Below are 16,591 nucleotides of genomic sequence, written 5' to 3'. Positions count from 1 at the left end.
GGCAGCGGCCATAAAAGAGGCCGCCTGCTAGGTCGCGCGCCAGCTGCTTGCTACTACTCTGATCACCGGGCCATCTTTATGGCTATACATAAAGTGCAAGACATTGTGTCCGTTGAAGAAGAAATAGAGATTTTAATAGCCTTGTATAACGATTGTACAAGCTTTGTATACCTAAGACAACACGTTATGGAAAAGCTAGAAGCTACACCCAAATTGTAACCCTATGTATGAAACATTAACCTAAACCATGAGCATCGCCACGAAGCTTTTCGCTTCGAGATATCCAGGCTTAACACTATAGCTTAGCCTCAGCCCCACTTTTTTTTTTAGAAAAACTGGATAGTTAAAGCGCGCTGAAGAAATGCATTGCAACAGCTAGGTGTTTGTTTCAGTGATCCCTTTGGGGTGACCTAATGGAATTTGCGCTCCCCTTTCGCAACTTTGCATATTACTCCCATCGTTCCGTAGTAGGATGAAACTACGAAGGTCAGCGCAATGGTTCCAGGCACGAAATTCGAATTTCGTTGTGAGGTGCTCCCTGGATTCATGATCTAGCTCGAAATCATGGAATCATGGTACAGCTTGTCTGAAAGCTTTTGTTGATGCCTGACACCGCAGAGCTTTCATGTTGCTGCGAATTTCGTAATGTTTACTTCTTAAACAATGTTCGGTTATCGCTGCAGCCTTGCCGTTTTCGGTTACTTCCCAATTGGCACTGAAACTCCCTTGGACGTACTGTGGACGTTTAGGACGTCCATGGGATGTCCAAAAGAGTTCCAATGCCCATTGGGTTCCGCGAGGGAGAGACCTAGGCTCGCTAGGCGAGACAAGGAGTGTTCTCGATAGGGAAGGAGTGTTCCCGATTCAGGCACAGCCACGGCGATATTGATTTAGACTAAAACGCCTAGTCCTCGTGTTGCTATCGCCATCACTAATTTGTTCTTTTTCCTTAGAGGCGCAAGTTCGATGCCTAATAAAGAGCCTTCCTGTCGACGTCTTAACCCGCTCCTCGGTGTGCTTGTCGTCACCGTACCGTCTCGTTCATTCACGCTTTCCTCCTCTTTTCTCTCTCCCAGAGGAATTCTCCTGCAAGAGCAGAACCGCCTGGAGGAAGCGCTTCAGAGCTACAAGCTTGCGATTCAGTTCAGGCCTAGGCTAGCAAGTAAGTGTCTCACTTTTCTCGTAAGTTTTTCGCCTGGGATCGAACTTTACCCTGCTACTGGGGCTTGTTGGAGTCGGAATCCGCTGCAAATGCCACTCCTTGCCCGATGTTTCCTGACGCTTTTTTCTTTCTTTTTTTTCACAACTTTTCCAGTGGCTCACCTTAACATGGGCCTTGTCCTTGGCATCATGGGCAGGAAAGAGGAGGCCATTGAAGTGAGTTGATTTATATCGTGTCCTTTTTTTCCTCTAATTTTCAACGATGTAGTCAAATCCTTTTGAGGCTTTCAGACCCGCATACTTGTTTTATGTCCGCAATATTTATTTCACGAAGACTTTGAGCAGCGAAAGTATTTTTGTTGGTTAGTTGGATCATCACTGACAGCCTGATGTGACATCGCATGCCTTGCATTTCTCCTCGATCGAAACGCGGCCGCGGCGGCCGAATTTTGATTCCATGAGGCTTCTTTCAGAAGTTCTTATTGTAAGGAGAAAGCAAAGGTTCTGGAGAAAGGAAAGGCGCAGTAAATTTGTGAACGTCAGTGGACATCTGAAATTCACCATGGAGGAAGAGGTGTGCGAGGTTAGTGGGTTGTAGTGGGTCACTGATTTTTATTTGTTTATTGCATATATTTTTACAAAGCAACACTGGGGGCCATAAGCCCCCCCCCCCCCCTCTCCTTCGGGAAGGCCGCGGAATAATTTCGACCACGTGTATGTCTTTAACATACACCAAAATCTCTGAGTGGACGTTTTTGCATTTCGCCTCCATCGAAGTGCGGCCTCCGCGGTCGGGTCGTACCCGCGACCGTGCGCTGAGCCGTCGGACGCCTTAGCCAGTAAACCATCGCTGTGGGGGAGAGGGAGAAAAAAAATAAATGGTGTAGAAACAGAAACCACCAGTGGTATTCTGACATGAGTGGGTCCAACACACATGTAGTCGGGTACGTGGTATCGTGACATAGCTAATGCCTGCATCCTAAAGATGAGCGCATGGAGCACATTCCTGGCCTAAACTCACATGCTCTTTCGACCGGTCTTGCCACTAGGTGTACCGGCACTGCGCCCAGTTGGACAGCGCGGGTCTCAAGGACCCCAAGACGCACGAGAGCACCAAGATCTCGGCCCTCTTCAACCTTGGTAGGCTCTACGCCGACGAAGGCAAATACAAGGTGAGTGATTCCAAGGGGGATATGGCAGGGTTCTTCACTCGTGACCACTACCCTACGAGTTTAAACAGGTTAGCAAATATGTGGGCGCATTTTCTTGCCCTGCACAGCTGACAGGTTTAGCTGGCCCTCTGTTTTGTGAAACTACAAAACGTAAGGGGTTGGTGAAAGTTGAACGAGTCGCATCCGTTCACGACATTTCATCAATGGTCGTCAGAGGCGCTTTTGAGATATCATTTTACGCACTTTGCTTTATGTTTCTCGTAACGATTCAAAATTATGGCATAACTGAAATGAGAATTTTTTTTTATTCCCGTTTCTGCTTTCAGGAGGCGATCAGAGTTTACCAAGAAGCGGTCGCCAAGATGCCGGATCACTATCAACCGCAGTCTCTCTACAACATGATGGGTGAGTTTCTAGGCCATCATCTAACGAAGTTTATACCATAATCGCGCATAACTTCTTTCCTGACGCCTTGGTGTTACGTTAACTTGCAGCGATATACCGCTGTTCGGTACGGTGGGCGAAAAATCGTGTTGTTGGCAGTCCTCTTCGCGCCTCTCACTCCCTGGCGGTGCAAAAAAGACGTGCAACAGCGCAGCCATCTGGTATTAGTGCAAAGCAAAGCGTCGAAGGTTGAGAGAGAGGTAGCAGGAGCATGCGACATCTTGGCAGATGAGCAAAGTGTGGCTCGTGAGGAGTGGGACCGCGCAGCAGCCTGCCAGTAGAGTGAAGTGATGTCATGTTTTTATTGCGTCTTTTCTGCAAGGTTCCCATGAGTTGCTGAGTGCAACGTGCAGCGGCCAGATTTGTAAGCCTGGAAAGACCTGAGGGACGCGAAGCTAAACATCGTCTAGACAAAATGGCAGTTCCTGCGCGTTCTTACTCTGTTATCTCGATGAACACCGTGCTACTTCGGTTTTCGGCGTGTCTACAGTTCGCGCTTGGTGTAGCAGGTTTAGCTAAGATCACAGGAGCGCCAGACTTGCCAGGCTTTTGACGTATGAAGGTACGAGCGCTGCATGAATAGTTAACTCATGAAAACTGCTAGTTTACCCAGCCCTGCAGCCTGCCAGGGAAGCAGGATTGACAAGATGGAGGGATTCAGCTTCCTCAACGTCTGCCGGGGCACGTGATGCGCGAGAATGGAAGTCATGCCACCTATCATGGTCTACCTCATTTCCGGCTTAAAGAGGAACCTCTAAATTATTTTTAGAGAGCAGCTCTTATGCGCCCGTTCGTGGGTTAAGCCACGTCGCCGTTGGTGTAACCTAGCGCGAGCGGAGCGAGGGGAGGGGAGAAGAGCGAGTGCGCTCCCCTCGAGACCGGTTGTGCCGAGCGAACGAAAGTACCGCTGCTCGCTCATAGATGGCGCCAGAGGGGTGCGCGCCGTGCGCACCTTCGTCCGTTGCCACTGCATGCGCGGAGGTAGACGGGCAGAGGAGGGGACGTTTGTCTGTGGCGGCACGCGCGGCCACATCGTAGTCGCGCCACGCTGCGTTCCGTTGGCGGGTGGGGATGTGAAATGGGCTGCACGCGATAGGTTGTCCACATCGGCCACGCCACTCACAACATTGTCTTTTTAGTTTGAACTGTCTGCTTGTTAACCATGCATTGGTGCAGCTGGTTGAACATATCTCCATCCATCTCTCCAACCACAAAGCCATCTTCATGACAGTCAAAGACTTGGAGAGGAGTGTTACTTGAAGAAAGAAAGAGTGTCCATGGAAAATAAAGAATGCTTTGTAACTGTACATACATACTCGCATCTCTAATCTCGAATTTCTAAATTCTTTACCTCAGTATATCACAAAACCAAAACACCTGCAAAGCTGCGCTCAAATTTCGCGTTGGGCAGTATGATAATCGTCCTTAGAACTTTTTTCCCTTAACCATTACTGGCAATTTTTTATATAGTAGCAATGGTTGCTAAAATACATCCATCTATGTCTTCAAATAAAAATAGTTGGTTTTTTCCTTGTCTATACAACGTTATGACTCCATGAAAATTTGTGTGCAGTATTGAAAAATTTTCCTAATCACCTACCATTCACAATCTCACAGGTGAAGCCTATTTCAAGCTGGGTGACTACGTCGAAGCGGAGCGGTGGTACAAAGAAGCTTTAAGGGCGAAGCACGATCACATCCCAGCACACCTGACCTACGCAAAGCTCCTATCAAAGCTGGTAAGGCATCATATGGTTTAGCAGTAGACTTTTCAGTCTTCCGCATAAAAATAAAGTTGCACATTAACATTCTGGTAATGGCGTTGCTCTTTCACTCAAATTAATCAGTGTGGTCCATCCTTACCATTATGGAATAAAATGTGAAGAGCTGTAAAGTTTTAGGGACTTTTAGGATATAAACTATGTACAGTACCTTAATTTGCAAAAGTTCTGCTATTCATCTTTTTACAGGTAGGCGCCCAAAAAAACAATGCAAAATAACGAGCATTAGTCGTAATAACTCACTTGATTAAAGAACATAAATTAAGTTGCATTCTACCAATACAATGTGGTCGGATAGTATTGTTCATGTCCTCTTTTGCTCATGTTTACAATGAGTTCTTTCTAGCAATTGCATAGTCAAAGTAATATTGTGAACTCATAGAAAAACAGGCTTATGTTGTTATGAATGTAACTCGACAAAAAATAAGTGGAAAAACTGGCAACTAACCCAGGCATGTATCCGCATTCTTCAACATCCCATTTCAGTACTGTTTTGCGGTTGCCATGCATAAAGTTCTTCTCCATTTCACTCCGCCGCCAAAAGTTACTAGCCTTAATGAAGTATTCTTCCGAATAGGCATGCCGTGCTTACATTCGGCATTGTTGCCCTACATTCACAGAATAGGCCTACTGAGGCGGAGCAGTGGTTCCTCCGAGCTAAAGGACTGGCTCCGAACGACTCCAGCGTGTACCAGCATTATGGTAAGCTTCAGAGAGATTATTCATATACCATAAATATTTTATGGAGATTTGACAGGAATAGACAACAGCCTTCTGATGAAAATGCAACATGTCTTTTGTTTAACATAACAGATGTAAACTAACACCTTGAGTATGACTCGAATTTTTGAATTTTTGTGTGCCGCGTTTTGTTGGATGCAAATCACTACATAGTCTTCAATTTTATCTCGAATTTTTAATGAAAATAATTTAACTAAAGTAGCCGTATTTAGCATATTCTCAGCTGTGTGTTTGGCCGCTTATTTGTACGGTGTGCCATCTTTACGGAGGCAGTCGTCAACCAAGTCTTTCCAACGCAGGTCAGTTCCTGTCTGAGTCTGACAGGCACATGGAGGCGGCGGAGCTTTACCTGCGTGCTGCCGCACTTGCTCCAGATGAGTACGAGATCATCTTCAATGCTGCCAACACGCTGAGGTGAGCATCAAGCCTCTGTCTTCTTTCTTCTGCTTAGCTATAGAGAACTGAGTAACTTTACTGAGCGCACATTCATAAGGGCTCCATGTGCAGAACAGAATACACATTTCGACAGTGTACTACATATTTTACAGGAACACTAAATGAAAGCTGCCGGAGATAAGTGACACCACAACTTGTTTTTGCAGCAAAAATACTGTTTTGAAGTAAGGTGTTTGCAAAAATTGGAATAAAACAAAAATTTATGAGAAAAAATGCAGCATAAAATGGTCGCATTGATGGCTAGCGCAATCAGTAAAAAATCTCTGGGTTTCAACCATTGGCAAACAAAAGAATGCACATCACGGCACTTATTAACGCCATGCCCTACTTGAGTTCCTACCGTCACGGCATGTCTCTGTTGTTTCGGCATTTTATAAATAAAAGCCTGGAGACCGTATGGAAGTCAATTAGGGATTTTCAGAGCCACTCGCTGTGTAAGACTGCATAAACTGACATAGACAGTCTATTCGGCATGAACTGTTTACTGAAAGCGTCATTTCGCTATGCTTGATAGGTAGTTCAGGGTCCTGTTAATGTTAGCAAGATGCATATAGGTCATAGGGACCTCAACAGCCCAGTTTTGTGAAGTCACTTGACATAAAATTGGCTGCTTCCTTATCAGACTTTTTCTTCACTTTTTAGCTGGGACAAGAGCATACAAAGGTATGGTTCTAGAATAGCCAGTGTGAATATAATAATGCGCGGAAGTTTGTTCACATACAAAGCAACAAAAATGAAGTCATGATCACAATGCAGGTGTGCATTACTTGCTCTGCTGGTTTTGTCCTTGCTGACCTACGCCTATAGGTGCGAACAATTGTGAATGCCTGGAAGCATGCCTTGTTAGATGTTTTTGGCAAGTCTGCCATTTACCTCCAAGTGCATTCCATCGCTTTCCTTTTCGTTGCTTGTTTTCATTTGTTTCAAGAGTAACTGTCATTGGTGATGTACTGTTCTGTCGAGATTGCCACAAAAATTGCTACAAAGTTTTTCTGACTCTTTCATTTCTCCTACAGGCAAGCGGGCAGAAATGCTGAAGCCGAAGCGTTCTACTACACTGCAGTGAAACTACGACCCGGTGTAAGTGGGCTTTGCTGTTTATCTCTCTGTGGCAGCTGTGAATGCATCACAGACGAAAAGGACAAGAATTGCCAAGACAGAGGCCCAATGCAGAATAGCCTTAAGTATAAGCACGCACATGCATGGTGTGAAAATCTGTATTTTAACGGTTGCGTGTGGCACTCGGACAGTGAGTCATTAGTGTACGCCCTTAGGTGCAGTTTTCTATTCATGCTGACTGCTGAACACATCATTAAAACTAAATTATAGGTTTCATGTATGTCAGTTTTGATATGGTCGCTTACGTTCACAAAAAGCCGGGATTCCACGTTGCACTTTTGCCTGTAAAGGGTGCTCTTTTGCAATTGTCATGCTAATGAGGCAAAGCCCACTTTCAGTACACAATTTATCGAAGGCTTGAATTGAAGTAGCTCTGGTAAGTGCTGCCACTCTTTTGTGCTCTTGAATACAGCAGTAACAAATTGACCATTTTAAAGGTATTTTAACTTTGTCCCGCTCTGTTTTGTTTTTAATGGTATGTGCTCTCTTGAGGTTTGACTGTATTCCCTTCCCTTTTTATGAAACTACACGACAGCTGCATACTCCTTTGATTTCATTTTGACCCGATCAGGTGTTCGAATGTCAGAGCATTAAATACAAAAACTTATGTCATCCTGATTCCCTAAAAATGCAAAGAGGGTCGTAATCAGTGGCTCTGCCTAGTGTGTGAGGGTCAATGCTTAAAATCTTAATATTTTTTGGCCATCGGCAAAGGTTCATCGCATGTTTTTTATGAATTTGAGCTGTGAAGATTTTTGTATTGGTTCAATTTATACTCCTCTTCGTAATTATCTTGTGCATGTATGCTTCGAAGAAGGCGGTAAAGTTATAATTTGATGAGTATTTACCACACTCTGTTTGTGGATTATATGCTCAATGATAGTTCCACACATCTCGAATAGAACTGTTTGACAGCAGAAAATCACTGAGTTTTGGGACCAATTTCTCAGTAAGCATAGGATTAGGTTTTAGAATTTATGCTTGTCCTAGAAAGGCCTTGTCCCAGGAAAGCACTGAATTTTGGGACCTGTTTCTCAGTAAGCATAGGTTCAGGTTCCAGGATTTATTTTCATTCAAAAACAGGTGAAAGACAGCCTAGTGCCATTTATTTATTTATTTAGCTTTTGAGCACACATTTGAATCAAGGCTTTGTTTTATTGGCTGACATGCAGCGTACGCTTTAGGGAAGAACAGGATTCTTGCATCCTGCTCCTATTAACTGAGGATCGGGTATAATAAACGGATAGCAACCTGAAGATATCTTATGCTCTTTTTTCAGTGTTGGCCACTTTTGTTGTACGCTTCTTAACACCCTCAGTGTGACTCCAAACATGCACATATGGAGGTGTACTTCATTCGCTCTGTAACTGCTTTTTCGTTTTCGGTGTGGTAGGCAGTGTAAGACTTGACAGATATTTACTTTGAATGCTCACCAGAACCCTCCATTTTTTTCTTGTTTCCTGCTGCAGGAGGTCACGAGTCACATGAATCTGGGCGCCATGCTGCATGTCAACGGGAAGCTGCTTGAAGCGGAGTCCAGCTACCTCGAAGCGCTCCGACTTAAGCCAGACGACCCAATAACGCAAAACAACCTCCAGAAGCTGCGAAATCTGCTTGCCCAGAAGGGGCTTCGGGCTACCGGCATAGTCAACAACCGACGGTAGCGGCGTCGCCTGCCGAGATCACTGTGGCAACAAGCGCGAGGTACCGCCGGAACCGGAAACACCTCATCAGCGCACGTACGCTTTGAAGGCGCCAACGCCAGCTGAGAACCATGGCGGCCATCCTCGTCTGAGTGAGGCCTGTCTGCGGATGTTGCCTGCCGGATTTCTTCAGTGAAGTTCGTCAGCGAAGTTCGCCTAAGCTACACGGCGCCTCTGCTACCTTGACAACATCGTCGGCGCCGCTCCTGACGTGTTTTTTGCTAGCTTACTTTCGCTGTTGTCACCACTTTGTGGGGTTTGCCCCAGAAGTTGGAAGAGAAACAACTGTGTCCTCTACTGCTCGCAAAACTGACTATCGCCGTCGAGTTGACTGCACAGAGCCTAGTCAGTCCTCCTTTCTGCCCTATTATTTATGATGGTACTTCTATTGTCTGACATGTACAGAAACAGCAGCAGCTCTGGAAGCGAGTGACTCCACGTCAGTTCTTTGTGCGGTATGAGCTCTCTGTGAACAGAACTGGAAATAGTCTCTCGTTGGCTTTCCATCTTTATTCTCGTGCGAGTGAGAGGAAAGCAGTGAATACATTGTTTAGTCACTTGCGTCTGGCCGGACTCGATGCAGTAAGAATATTTTGTTTCTCTACGTCTGTATCTGTATCTCTCCGGTCTGATCATCATGTCCCCCCCTTGTACCCGGAATCCCTTGCACTTCGGCAATTATGTTATTCCCTCCTACGAAGAGCAAGAGATCTAGTCAAAGTGCTGACGCGCCATCGTGGCTTGTCTGCTGTAGTTAATCCCCTGTTCAGATGTTCCCGTTCCCTGTCCTGGTTTTTTCTTGTTCGTTTTTTTATTTTCTGATATGTGCCCTTGTTTTTGCGCGAACCCAAAGCCCGCGTGTGCGTTTTGCGCTAAGCTTCGCGTTTAGATAACTAAGCAGTGATGATGTAGTGAACAAGAGGCTCCTTTTAATTTTTTTTTTTCAACTGAAGGAGAACGGAGGAAAGAGGATGGAGGAAAAAAAAGATAAATCTATATATTGAGTTGTGATACACGTGATTTTTTTCTCTATTTCCGACGCAATCGCCTGGCGCACTCGACCAAACTTTTTGCTTCCATGTAGTTCGGCGGAAAGATATAGTATATATATGTATAAATATATACATATACTTTTCTTGACTCATCCGTCGTCTGTGTACAGAAAGCCATGTAGATAGACAACACGCGGCAAAATGGGCTGAGGGCCAATTAAATTTGGATAAAGTAAGAGCTTTGACATGTTTCGTGCCCCGGTTCATTCTGAGTTTGTTGGTTTTTTAATAAAATATGCTCGCAGGAGGACGGAGTTACTGAAGCTCTATCAGAGCATGAAGAGAGTTCCTGTCTTCGGGATTTTTTGTTTTGTTTTGGAAGAGTAAAGCAAAACTAGTGGCATATTTTGTTTTTGGATTTTTGTGCACACACATTTGTGCTTTATTACTATTTTTTTTGTAGATACAACCGTACATTTTAACTTGCCAGAGATATAATGGCCAAACACGTGCAGCATGATGCTGAATGTACATTTAATGAGTCTAAAGTTGAGGAACACCGCTCGCGAAACACACCTATTAGCTTGAAAACTTTGCATTCATGTTGTGTAAATAGCAAAGCCTTCTGCCGCATCCTACTGAGGTACTGACCACCTCCCGAGTCTGTTATTTTGCTTTATCATCCGATGGATGATTTCTCATTCACGTTAAAGCCTACATTCTCTATGACTTCAAGCTTTTGTGCTTGGCTTTCTGTTTTGGCTTGCGAGAGGTTCGAGTCGCTCCAAGCAGAGGTCGTTTGGTCTGCCCATTGTAATTATATGAAAATATGTGAACAAGAGAGAAAGAGAGAGAAGATAGCCGCGTGATTTCTATAGGCTGGTTGGGAGCGTAAGCAATCTTCACTGCCCGCTTCTGTTCTGTGAAGAACGGGCAGCCATTAACTTATTTATATTTATAGTTTCTTTATTCGCTTGATCACCACCCAATGAAGATCCATAAAGGTGCACCCAGGGAATGTGATTTTTCACCATTGGCAACACAGACAAGAACAAGACATGCCAACAGTGTCAAGAAGTCGGCGTGCATTGGTCATGTGTCGATGCAGCTGCGTAGACAGCTGTGTCTGCCAGTTGAATCGCTGCGTAATTTATGGCACTAGAAAATTAGTGTCTTCTGCTCCGTGTGTCAGGTGTTGGGCCGAGCGAGGACCAGATTGGTTAATTCCATTTGCGGAGCCTTTAGACAATTGCTGTACCGTGTGCACCCAAAGTCACGAGTCGACTGATACATGAACAAGATTAAATCATCCTTGTATGGCTAGTAATAGGCTCTTCTACCAATAGCTATTCTTACTATAGAACCTCGATGATTTCAACTGGATTAATTCGAACGCCCGCTTCATTCCAAGTTACTTTTGAGGCCCGTCAACACCGCACGCAATTGGGCGCCCCATGATTCGAATTTTTGCACAACTGGAACATATTCGCAATCCCCTTTGAGCTACCTAAACTCGATGGTAGTTACCTTTGCATTCTGGGCAATACTGAAGAAAAAAGTTATACTAGCGCAAGATTGAGAAGACCAAAGCTTGACATGATGTAGCAAAAGTTTTGTTTTCTTTTGTTTGCTTGTTTTTATGAACGAATTTTCTCGGAATTCGTGAAAAAAGCATTTCTTTCTCTGCAATCAGGTCAGGAAGATTCGCGGCAAAAAGTAAAGTTGATAGCTTCATGCCAGCGTACATAACATAACCAGCCATTGCAGTTCAGCTTGAACAAAGCTTCCTTCTTATGTCGAAAAAATGCAGTGCTTTCAGAGATGAACAACCTACGCCTAAATTTCCTAGTTTCTCAATTTTGTGAATCTTCTAGAAATTTTTCCCACTTTATTACGTTCTAAGCCAGAAGAACAACCACACTCCTGTGGTTTTTATCTTTGACTCGTGACCTCGGGTGGACACAACGCGAAAGCCTTGGTTATTATGTTTGATGCACAGTTTTTTCCGTAGACATTCACAGTTCCCGGTTTGTTTTATTTCACCTGCCTGTCCACAAATGCGTCTCCGCGCATCTGTATGCTGTCAAGCCTGGCGCATGCGAAGCCTGTGTGCCGAAATGTTGAAGATAATAAAGAAGAATGTTATAAAAGAATCCTGGGAGCGACACATGTGCGTAATAAGATTTAGGCTTTCCTAAAAAGTTCTGTACAATACATTAAAATATTTACAAATAAATTTTTGAATCTAAGGATTGAGTCTCCGTTGTCTGCTTTATTCCTTCTGTTCCAGGTGGACTGATAGAGGTAAGGCTGACGAACTACCCAGGTAGCACCGATACAATAATAAAATTTTTTGTCTTGGTCAAACGTTATTATAGCATATCAAATCAAAGACTTTATTTTCTTTCTAACGAAGGAAGGTGAAGCAAAGGGCGTGTGTTCAGTTGCTCTTAATGTACTTTTTTAAACGTTTGTTAAATGCTGCAAATAAACTTTAGAATTACATTTTCCTCACGTTAATTAAACATTAAAACAACACACATGCGACTTTTGATAAAATGCAGAAGTAACCGTGACTGCAAGACCAGGCCTGCCAATTGCTATCTCTCACAACTTTAATCGACACTTAGCAAGGAGCGTGAGACGGGGGCTACTCTCGATGCAGTGCATCAGAACCAATATGCATCTCACACCCTTGCCTTCTACGTGATAGTGGTGGGTGGGCAACATGCAAAATTTCACTAGTGAAGTATTTTGGTTGTGCACGCAGTCTGTGACAGACATCATTGCAGATATCTAACTGCAAAGTTCTGTTAGTTGAACAACATCATTACTGCACAAACAGTGGGAAACGTTCTGAGATACAATGGTTGAAAGTACTGTTTCATATCGTTTTGAACTGAACTTTGTAATAAGATTACAATTATTAATGTTTTTTTTTATAGTAGTGACTTGAACATTCAAATTTCAAACACATCATTAGCACGGCGTTTTGACTGAATGGTAATGTTTACCTTGGAACATGTAATGTCATCTGTAAATTTTTAGATTAGCATAACATCCGAGTGTAATGTTACTCTAACTCGCACAACAACCTGTATTGCAGTGTTCGGTTCTACCTGGGAAGGTGCAACAAAGCACGGCAACGACAACCAGCAGTTTGGATCTATATATGTTTATGTACTTCCTTAAACCTGCCTATAAACAGATCTAATTACATAAAAACATAGATGCACGTTCGTGTCGTCGAAACATCTGTTTAGATACCACATGCCGCCCACTCCACAGCATTTTGTGGCGAAACAAATGGTTTATGGTTCCTGGGGGTTTAACGTCCCAAAGCGACTTGGGCTATGAGAGACGCCGTATATATAGTGAAGGGCTCTTGAAATTTTGACCACCTGGGGTTCTTTAACGTGCACTGAAATCGCACAGTACACGGGCCTCTAGAATTTTGCCTTTATCGAATTACAACCCCCGCGGCCGAGATCGAACCCGCGTCTTTCGGGTCTGCAGCCCAGCGCCATAACCACTGAGCCACCGTGGCGACGCCCGATGAAAAGTGTCCATGGCATTAGTTAATGCAGCGAGATTGCATTTTAATTTCTTTTGGGATCACACGCCGGTCTGAGGCCTCAAGTGCGTTATATATATATATATATATATACATACATGTATATTTTCTAATTGACTCCACTGACAATAGAGAGAGTACATAAACCTCCTCAGCAGAGTACATGTGCTTACGTGAGAATCGTCTTCTCGAGGTTGTGTGTGCTTTTTGTTGGGCACAGCAAGAGTACTCCGCCGCGGGTATTGAAATGCTCCTTGTGACAAGGGTATAAGTACTCTCGATCAGTACGTAATGCGAAGAAAAATCGTCCGAATCCTCAGGACTCCACAGTTTATATCTTCATGGCAGTCTTGCAACTGCAAATTACGTTTTTATTACAACTTGGTAGTTGCACCAGCTCTGCACACTCGTAGCTAATAGCTATACGAGTGCCATATTATTCTACAAGCATCGCCGAATCAGTGCCTACAAAGTGCTGAAAAGCCGAAGAACTGTTTTGCTGTAAAACCTTCGCATGACAAGCTCTGCGTCCACTCAGTGACAAGCACATAAAAACTATTTTGCCATAAATGTGAGTAACATGCACGCGCGATGTCTGATTGGCTGCTCGCCAAGTGCTCCGGCTTGCAGTGCGGATGTTGAGCGCTGTTGTACAAAATGGCGCCCGCGACTCACATGAATACATTTTAGCCGGCCCAGTGAGCGTGACTGCGCTTGGGCGCAAGGGATACGTCGCTGGTGCAGTATATGGGTATAATCGCACTCCTGCCGCGGCGGTCGAATTTCGACGGAGGCGAAATTCTTGACGCCCGAGTAACGCGCGATGTCAGTGCACGTTAAAGAACCCCAGGAGGTTGAAATTTCCGGAGCCCTCCACTACGGAGTCCCTCAGAGCCTGAGTCGTTTTGGGTCGTTAAACCTCCATGAACCAAACCAAACCAAGCATTGATAGCTTCAACATTAGTGCCAACAAAGTGCAAGACAGGGTAAAATGACTTGAGAGAGTAAGGCTATCTTCCGACTCCCTCCTTTCTGCAACTGAAGTGCGCAGGCACTCCCTTTTAACTCACTGCCTTCGCACTCCCACTGCAGGCTCTCCAAGGAGGTGTATTGCGCGCCTTCTCCGATGGAGTAAAGAGGGCTGTTGACCCCCATTCGGAAGGAGTAAACAGGGGCTTTCGTGTGCAAACTGAATATTCTTGTTTTCTCTCTACAAGTGTTCGCTGAGCATTATGGCGTAATACGAACACATAAAACTGAGAAAAAGCTTGTGATCTTCCCACGAAGATTCACGAAACATAGCGAAGAAACTTTTCGACTTATACAGACGTCCTGTCGCATCGTGCCCAAATGTGAATTCGATTCCGTGCGAAATACGACGCATATCTCGAAAGGTAAGTTGCTCCTATAAACATCCTGCCGTTTCTCAAGTGAACAATTTCAGTTGCACGCACTCAGATATCCAAGAATATATCTCACAAATCCCGTCAGACGACAAAACTAATCGAAGATCGCTGACTTCCATATCATGGCTGGGGCTCAGTCAAGAACTTAATTGGCAAAGCTCGCTATTTGCACTTTACGATCGCCGTTTACTCTGTTGTTAAGTGCAGTCCCAGCTCATTTAAAGGACTGTTACGATAACATGATCTACATTAAATATACGTTGTGCTTCTGTCGACCATCATAAACATATATTGAAAGTACTGAAAGCAATTGTTCTTTCTGACGCCATTCAGAAATTTAGTCGATGAGGGTACTGTGCCAACGACTGTCAGCAGCAAGCACTCTAGCTACGCTAGACGGTGTGTAGTTTCCGCATTCTCATAATTTTGCCATAGACACGTGTATTACGCCGCGTTATATGTGCACTACTCGCCTTGGGCAGCAAAACAATGCTCTCTGCTAAATAAACTTTACAGCCAGTGAAACGAATTATTCTTTGAGATTATGAGTTGAACATGCTAATTTAGAACCTCAGTTTAATGGTTCTCATTGGAAAAGCTGAAAATTTTGTGTGGAAAACAAAAAGGCTTCGTCTCTACCGGAGGAGGAAGCCTCAATGAACCATAAATATCCGCCGGTCATACCCTTCAGATCCGAACATCCGCAGGCCACTCTGGGTGTTCACTGGTCGCCTGTCTTTTCTCGGCAATAAAAAGGTCCACTGTTGGTGAACTAGCGGATATAAGGCGGATGTCAGCTTCTAGATGTCCGCGGTCACCGAACCAGTGCATGTCCCGAGGATTCACTCTTTTGACATAGGAATTTGTCCCGCATGAGCACTATAGTCTGTTGCAGTTTTTAATGTGGTCGGTGGCAGAAATCTTGAACTCACCACATGGTCGATAGCATCGAAAGAGCTTATTTCTGCAAACCTGCAGCGCATGCAAAGGCATGCACGTTCGCACCCTCGGCCGGGTTGTAGACGTCGCCTGACGAGTTTTAATCGATTCATTACGTTTGCGCGGTATCACCGACATGAGTCATCTGCGGCTCACTGGTGTGTGAGTACACAATAAGGTGCAGAAGAATGTCCAGAAATTGACGTAGACTTTTACAACTGGGACAAGCGCGCTTGACCCAACCGTGATCAAAGACCGAGTGACGCCACTCCCTTCCAGACGATTATATCGCCTTCATTCCAGTAAGTGGTGAGCGGGTCTTCAGCTTTGCTATATATACTCAGGTATATTTCACTCGAAGGTCAAGCTCCCCAAAGGGCACTGAAACTCCACTGGATGTTCACTGGACGTCCGCAGGACGTCTCACATGGCCCCAGGACATCCAAGCGAGTTTCAATGCCCATTGGGTCGTTTCTCCTCCCTTAAACGCCTCCCCCCTTTGAGCAACCGAGTTGGTACAGTGTTGAGGGGAAATCCGGAAACGCGGGAACGTCACACGGGAGCAGACGAAACACGTGGTTCTTCGCGCACCATGTCCAGGCTACAGATTTTTAGCCGCTCCCGATTGCAGTATACAGTCGGATTCGACGACAATTGCAGGAGCTTAAAACGTAACAGCTCATTCGAACGGAACCATTTTTGCTGTTGCTGCCAGAGAGAGTGGCGTAACTGTGGTTTGACAACGGCCGATCACCAACTTTCGGTCTCTCTTAACAACCTTTCCTACGCAGCCTGTTTTTCGTAGATAGGCTCTGCTTTTCAACCGCAAGAACCTTTATCGTCGCGCCTGAAGATGAGATGGGGGGGGCAGGGGTAGGGGTGCCTTACCTTTACTCTGTCGGGTCTGTCCCGTTGTTGTTTAAAGTGCAGGGCTATGGTAATGCAGGTTTTCTGACGATACTATACTAAAACTACTGCTCAATAATATTTTGTATATGTTGCAATTCTAACACATTGAAAAATGCCTTATAGACATTCGTTATCCTTCCATTGCGTTTTCATCGTTGGGGCCTCAGTGATCGAGCTGAAGTTGGGGAGGGGGG

General features: G+C 44.7%; 1 protein-coding gene across 1 annotated transcript in view; it reads left to right on the top strand.

Annotated features, from left to right (window-relative positions):
* The window catches only part of Tmtc2 (Transmembrane O-mannosyltransferase targeting cadherins 2), a 326,821-nt gene extending 315,000 nt beyond the window's left edge, over positions 1 to 11,821 (top strand). The window contains exons 6-14 of the mRNA XM_089573830.1: positions 1,077 to 1,162; positions 1,316 to 1,377; positions 2,211 to 2,333; positions 2,660 to 2,738; positions 4,395 to 4,516; positions 5,179 to 5,260; positions 5,599 to 5,713; positions 6,772 to 6,835; positions 8,344 to 11,821. Of these exons, the coding sequence (XP_089429956.1) occupies positions 1,077 to 1,162; positions 1,316 to 1,377; positions 2,211 to 2,333; positions 2,660 to 2,738; positions 4,395 to 4,516; positions 5,179 to 5,260; positions 5,599 to 5,713; positions 6,772 to 6,835; positions 8,344 to 8,538 (928 nt within the window). The 3' untranslated portion in view covers positions 8,539 to 11,821. The remainder of the gene's footprint in view (positions 1 to 1,076; positions 1,163 to 1,315; positions 1,378 to 2,210; positions 2,334 to 2,659; positions 2,739 to 4,394; positions 4,517 to 5,178; positions 5,261 to 5,598; positions 5,714 to 6,771; positions 6,836 to 8,343) is intronic.
* Positions 11,822 to 16,591: the final 4,770 nt, after the last annotated feature.

Source organism: Amblyomma mixtum, chromosome 2, assembly GCF_055824585.1.
Source record: "Amblyomma mixtum isolate Tamu chromosome 2, ASM5582458v1, whole genome shotgun sequence".
Lineage (NCBI taxonomy): Eukaryota > Metazoa > Arthropoda > Arachnida > Ixodida > Ixodidae > Amblyomma > Amblyomma mixtum.
Note: the sequence above shows the minus strand (reverse complement) of the source record. Positions and strands in the feature narration are given on the sequence as shown.